Raw genomic sequence first — 7,277 nt, forward strand, 5'->3', positions numbered from 1 at the left:
TAACCAGATAGCTCATGATGCACTGCAGCCTTGTGCATCAGCATCTCCGTGTCACGTCACGTAACACAGAAGCTGTGGTTTTGGTAAACCCCCCACTGTCTTTTTATGCCTTTATCAGGGTCCATCTCTCAGCACAAAGTAGGGTCTCTCTGTTTAACCTCTATTCCTGTGGTGAAGTTTTGTGAAGTACAGTTTAAATTTTCCACCAGTGGAAATGGCTCTGAGAGCTTTGGAACAAAAACGGTTCTAAAATTAGACCACAGTTACTTAAGCACACATGGGAACAACACAAACTCTACACACAAAGGTTCCAACCGTGATTTGAATCAAGGTCTTTTTAATGTGAGGCAAAAGTGCTAACCACTACACCACCATGCAGCCTAAAATGTCACGTAAGCAAACAAAATATAAAATCCACATAAAATACTGAGCTCTATGATACTGACGCCCACTTTAAAGTTAGCAGTCCCTGCAGTCTGTCAACGGTTGAGGCTGACCAAGGTTTCTTCTTGTCAATTGACATAAAACGCAGGCATCATTCTTATCTTGTGCTTCTGCCACTGTCAGGAAAGTACTTAAAGCAGAAGAAGGATTAGTTGCATGCTCTCTGGGGTGGGTTGAAAAACCCTATAGAGGAAAGCAGCGCATACTTTTCAGGAGTCTATAAATTGTCAGTTCACAAGCACCCATCTCTGGCCACATTTTATACAGTTGTCCCTATTTTCTCAACAGCTTTACCTCCACATAAGACTCCTCTCTAGTTCAATTATCAAACCATTTGTTTATTTTATCATTCATTAACATATTGTTAGGGACTGGATTGCATACTTTTTGTTCAGCCAATTGGTGTGCCACTCAAAGCCGGTGTTGGTATTTGCAGACCCACATCGTGATGACTCTACTTAGGGCCTATTCTAAAACCTACCACAACAGGAAGTCAAAGATGTTTGCCAAAAACGGCATATCTGGATGAGTTGTGGTAAAAGGTTCGCTTAGCGATTCTGTTTCTCTACCCCTCAGAAAAGTAACATGTATAAGTGGATCTGATGGAAACATTCTACACTCTGGTTCTTCTTTGGGGTGAGTGTGGCGTTGTGTAGTGTGGTGTTGTGTGGCTCTTGGCAATGTCATTGGTGACACACGTTTGTTTTAATAGATCAGACTCATAACTGGGGCCCTGGTCAGAATGAAATTTAGGTCAACGGAAGGACTAAATCAAACGTGTCTACAGAGCTTTAACTATGTAGATTGAGTTTTGAAATTCCATCCATCCATCTTCTTGACCACTTCCTCCCTTTCGGGGTCGCAGGGTGCCGGAGCCTATCCCGGCTACTGATGGGCGAAGGCGGGGTACACCCTGGACAGGTCGCCAGTCTGTCGCCTCAATCACACACACATTCACTCACGCATTCACACCTAGGGGCAATTTAGAGTCACCAATTAACCTATGAAGCATGTTTTTGGACGGTGGGAGGAAGCCGGAGTCCCCGGTGGAAACCCACGCATGCACGGGGAGAACATGCAAACTCCACACAGAAAGGTCCCAGCCGGGAGTCGAACCGGGGCCTTCTCGCTGTGAGGCAAGAGCGCTAACCACTGCGCCACCGTGTAGCGAGTTTTGAAATTGAATAAAGAAAATGTGTTTAAAAAAAACGATATATATTTATATGAGAATGTATTAGAGAACACCCTAAATATAACTTCAGTCCAACTGTATAATAACTACAGCAAGAGCCTTCATGATATCGCTGACTGTACAGCCCAGTCTTAGTAAAATGCATACATATGCCACGATTTGGGAAATACCGTGTATAATATACACCCAAACCAGTTTTTGCGTGCATATAATACGCGCGGTCCTAAACGTGTTAAATGTGTTTTCCACGTTTGACACGTCCCCTGGTGGAGGCGTGAGCATCACAGACAGCCCCACAAACGAACAATTTGCTTTTCTAACCCTAACCATAACCATAGTCCTAACCTTTACCAGGAACGACGTCATTTAGAAAAGAGCCGGAGGATTTCTGACCACGTGACCAAAACGAAACCTAAAAAGCGTGTATATTGTACACCAGCGCAACCTATTCTCTACCATTGCGTATCATATGCACGCAAAAACCGTGTTTGGCGTATATTATACACGGTATTTCAGAGTGCAAAGTCGTGGCATATGTACGCATTTTACTGCGACTGTGTTGGACTGTAAGTCAAATCTGTTCCCAGTGTATGTAGGACTCCAGCAGGGATTCTCCTTGTGACTGCTTCTGTTCATGATTTACTTGAAGAGAACTTCTTGATGCAGTAAGAGACAAGTGGGAGTGTGGTCCGGTGGCTCAGTGGGCTAGGTGAAGGGCTGGCACACAGGAGCCCTGGGTTCGATTCCCAGGGCTGTCCACTGATCCCCACCCAGATTGGGTCCTTAGGCAAGACCCTTGATGCTGCTGCCTAACTGGGTCCCTGTGCCCCTCAAGTACAGGGTTGTGTCAGGAAGGGAATCTGGCGGAAAAACTCTGCCAAATCACTGATGCTACGCTGTGGCGAACCCGAAAGGGAGAAGCCGAAAGTGAACTGCAATCGTCAAGCAGAGTAAGATTTTTTTGGCTTGGGGGAGAAAGCGTATTTCGCTTAGTCTCACCTCTAGTGAGTAAATTCTTTGTTTATATTTATATATGCATTGGTGCCATAATCGAGTCCTCATCAGATCAAGGGCAGATTATTTGTCAAGTAACAACATGGAAATTATTTTTATTAAAAATTATTGAAAAGTTTACTTAATTGCTTCTCTGTGTGTGAAAAATATATATCTGAAAATAAAATTTGGCAGTAAAGTAGAACTGGAAATACTGTAAAAAAAAAGAGTTCATAAAGGCGGTGCAGTACAAAGTCCAAAGAGGAGGGGTGTTCATCATCTGATCATCTGTCACCACCCCTCTCCTTAAAATAGTCTTAAGTCCAGTTTGTTACCTTCAAATCTTCAGATATTTTAAAGGTTACAACTTCAGGGATTTTCACCACTTTTATGCCTCTTCTTTATATTTATTTATATGAAAATGTCTTTTCTTTGCTTTTTTTCCTGTCTGCTCTTGGCAACACTTGGTAGGTTTGTTCTTATTTTAACTGAAGTTTTACTTTTCTTGCAAAAAGTGTTGTTGTTGTATTAATGTCTTCTGTGTGCATTTTTCTTGTCAGCTTGTTCACAGGCTCTGGAATTTTCCTCATCTTTGCGTTTTAAGTCCCTGGTGGTTGGTCAGGACGTTACTCTGCAATGTTTCAGCAAACACAGTCAGACTGCGATCTTTTACTGGTACAAACAAACTCTGGGACAGAGACCAAGACTCTTGTCTGAATTCTTTAAGCACGGGAGTGAAGGAAGTTTCACAAATGACTTTAAGAATGATCCGAGGTTCCTGCTAGAGATCGGGGATACTAAAAACCACCTGACGATCTCAAATGCACAGACATCAGATTCAGGTACTTATTACTGTGTTGGTGGACATTCATATGTTTCTGAATTTTATGAGTGCTATAGTGTCCTTGTGGAGGACTCTTCTTCTTACATCCAGACTTCGGTGGATCAGTCGTCCTCTGAGAACATCCATGCAGGAGACTCTGTGACTCTGAACTGTACAGTACACACTGGGAGCTGTGATGGAGAACACAGAGTTTACTGGTTCAAAGACTCTGGAGAGTCTCATCCAGGACTCATTTATACTCATGGAGGCAGGAAGGATCAGTGTGAGAGAAACAATGATGCACAAACACACAGTTGTGTCTACGAGCTGTCTTTAAAGAACCTGACTGAGTCTCATGCTGGGATCTACTACTGTGCTGTCGCCTCATGTGGACACATACTGTTTGGAAACAGGACCAAACTGGACTTCACAGGTAAGTTTAACTATTAAAAGATGAAAATTGTGGACAAAATAAAATTCAGATTAATTTAAGGTTACATTTTTTTTTCATGGTTCCAGACCATGTACTTTTGCCGAACTCTGTGATTCTACAAACTTTGGTTGGATTATTGACCATCATGAGCGTCCTCGTTGTTTTTCTGCTTTTTCTTCTCTGGAAGATCAACAAGAGAAACAACTGCACCTCCACAGGTACACAAACTTCTTTCACTGTCCTACATGTGTGTTCTTGAAGTAAACTTTTCTGTGTTTAATAACCAGATGAAAGATCACCTGCTGCCCCCTTAAGAAGCACAGAGGTGAGACTCAACTCTCTTCAGTTATCATGTTAATCTTGGATTCACACTAACTTCGATCTGTAATTCTTTTCTGTGAATTTGGTTTCAGGCTGAGAACAAAGACACAGAAAACCTTCATTATGCTGCTATAAATGTGAAGAGGTCCAACAGATCAAGACAGAAGAACGACTTAAACACAGACTGTGTTTATGCGAGTGTGAGACAACAGAACTGAAGCTTCAAGTCACTGTAGAGATTAAATTACCATTTTTGATACATAGCATAATAAAAACACTGTTTTCTGAAAATGTATTTCTTTGTATATGTTTTTTGTTTTTTTGTCAATAGAACGTTGGCTAGATGCTGATACGATGAATTATATTTTTGGGGAATTGTCCACGCTAGGGGTGGTCATATCATTTGAGTATTGATAGTATCCCAAGGGGAAATATCGATACTAGCATGATGACATTGATATTTTCAACCACCGCACCACTAATCAAATAGTCATTTTTTTTCTGAAAAGTATCTACATCAAAATATATCAACAATAAAGTACTAAAAATGTATTGAATATTTATTTCTTTTGTAAGTGACCATGTCATACACGGGCGGGTCACTGTCCAACCACGCTTACATTTTCAGAAATCATCACACGCTGTGTAAACCTGTACTGTCCTGTACTGGAAGACAGTTTTGATGTGTAATTAATCTGCATTAATAAAAATAACACATTATTGTTTTTAATTAATCACATGTGCTAACGCGTTAACATTGACAGCCTTATTATAAACACACTCCTCTACCTAGTGGACAGCTTTCCCAGAAGAGTTGAAGCTGGAATAGCTGCAAAAGGTGGACCAACATCATATTAAACTGTATGGGTTAGGAATGGGATGGAACTTAACATGTGAGTCAAGGCAGGTGAGAAAATACTTTTGGTAATACAGTGTACATACATTTATACACGCGCACACATACATACGTAAACCTTAGGCAAGGTAAAAATCCAAAGTAGACATAATCGCAAAAAATAATTAACCATAGTAAACATTTTTTGAAAAGTATACAAAATAGTTATATATCAATTAAATATATTTGTAAATCTTAACCAAAAGTCTGGTTAAAAGGGTAGTGGGTGAGAATTTTTTATTGCTTTTATTTTGACAACATGCAGAGTCTCTGTGGTCCTTAGGCTCTCTGGGAGGCTGCTCCACACGTTCATAATAACTAAATAACTGACTCTAATAATAGGAGTATTTTTTGTTATTTGGGGATATCTTTAATAGTGTCTGAAATTGAGGGGTAATACATATCGAACTAACGTATATTAGACACTGATGTTGGTGGAGAAGGCCTTGCTCTCTGTCTCCACTCGAATTCATCATGAAATGGAGATGGCCTCCTGTTTTTGGTACAAAAACTTTGGAATTCTTTAAATAAAGATCTCAATTTAGTCTCTTAAAAAATTAGGTTACTGATAAAATGTAAAAAAAAGTTAATCAATACTAGCGAAATTCAATTTCAGTAAATATGTATGTATGCAGCTGTAATATATGTATGTGTGTTTATTGTAAGCATCAATATGTATTTTGTTGAAATTTGTTTTTTTTATGCTTGCGGCATACTAGTCAACTTGATGTTACGTTCTGTTTCTGTGTAAGTGGTATTTTTTGGATGGGCTTTGATAAGCATAATGCTTCAGCCAATTCCTTTTTTGGTTGATGTGGATTATCATTTAAAGGTTGTTAAATGTTGAATGTATGCAACCAACCAAATAAACTTCAAACTTCTTCCATCCCAAAGGTGTTCTATGGGGTTCAGGTCAGGACTCTGTGCAGGCCAGTCCTGTTCATCCAAACCAGACTCTGTCCTCCATGTCTTTATGGACCTTGCTTTGCACACTGTTGTCCAGTCATGTTGGAAGAGGAAGGGACGTCTCCAAACTGTTCCCACAAGGTTGGGAGTATGGAATTGTCCAAAATGTTTTGGTATCTTGAAGCATTCAAAGTCTCTTTCACTGGAACTCAGGGCCCAAGCCCATCCCCTGAAAAACAAGCCCACACCATCATTCCTCCTCCACTATATTTCACACTCTGCACAATGCAGTCCGAAATGTAGCGTTCTCCTGCAACTTCCAATCCCAGACTGGTCCATCAGATTGCCAGATGGAAAAACGTGATTCACCCCTCCAGAGAATCCATCTCCACTGCTGTAGAGTCCAGTGACAGCATTCTTTACACCACTGCATCAATGATTTGCATCGCACTTGGTCATGTGTGGCTTGGATGGAGCTGCTCGCCCATGGAAACCCATTCCCTGAAGCTCTCTGTGTACTGTACTTGAGCTAATCTGAAAGTCACATGAACTTTGGAGCTCTGTAGCATCTGACTGTACAGAAAGTCTGCAACCTCTTTGCACTATGCGCTTCGGCATCTACTGACCCCACTCTGTCAGTTTACGTGGCCGACCACTCGGTGGCTGTTTTTCCCAAACTTTTCCATATCGTTAAGATAGAGCTGATAGTTGACTGTAGAATATACACTGCTCACAAAAATTAAAGGAACACTTTTTTTTTTTTTTATTGGGCCTGGCATGAATTAAATTAACCCTGTCTGATAATTTTCTTGTTGGTTAATCAGCTGAGGGCCTCGTTAATCGATTTCAGCTGTATTGGTGTTCATGGAATCAACAACAGGTGCACTTCCGTGGCAACAATTAGAAAACCCTCAAAACAGGACTGGTTTTACATGTGGAGGTCATCTCAAGTTTCTCCCTCTTGATCTTTTTTGGCTGGTTTTCCACTCGTGCTAATTTTGGCTTGATAATTATCTCTACTGGCAGTATGAGGCGATTCCTTAACACTACAGAAGTTGCACAGGTTTTCTAACTTCTCCAGGATGGCACAGGTGCTGCAGCCAGAAGGTTTAATGTGTCTTCCAGCACAATCTCCAGAACATGGAGGAGATTTCAGAAGAAAGGTGGTTATTCTCGGAGAGCGGGGCAGGGCCGTAGAAGGTCCTCAACCCCTCAGCAGGACCGATACCTGCTCCTTTGTGCAAGGCGGAACAGGCTGAGCACTGCTCGT

The 7,277-nt window shown here is 41.1% G+C and overlaps 1 protein-coding gene across 1 annotated transcript; it reads left to right on the plus strand.

The window, feature by feature from the left end:
• The first annotated feature begins 3,050 nt into the window (after window positions 1-3,050).
• LOC112139526 (immunoglobulin kappa light chain-like) lies at window positions 3,051-4,499 on the plus strand. Its single transcript, XM_024262343.2, has 5 exons — window positions 3,051-3,096; window positions 3,190-3,885; window positions 3,972-4,103; window positions 4,173-4,210; window positions 4,299-4,499. The coding sequence occupies exons 1-5, from the start codon at window positions 3,051-3,053 to the stop codon at window positions 4,422-4,424; spliced, it is 1,038 nt and encodes a 345-aa protein (XP_024118111.2). The 3' UTR covers window positions 4,425-4,499.
• The last annotated feature ends 2,778 nt before the right edge of the window (window positions 4,500-7,277 follow it).

Source organism: Oryzias melastigma, unplaced genomic scaffold (assembly GCF_002922805.2).
Source record: "Oryzias melastigma strain HK-1 unplaced genomic scaffold, ASM292280v2 sc00231, whole genome shotgun sequence".
NCBI classification, from domain to species: Eukaryota; Metazoa; Chordata; class Actinopteri; order Beloniformes; family Adrianichthyidae; genus Oryzias; species Oryzias melastigma.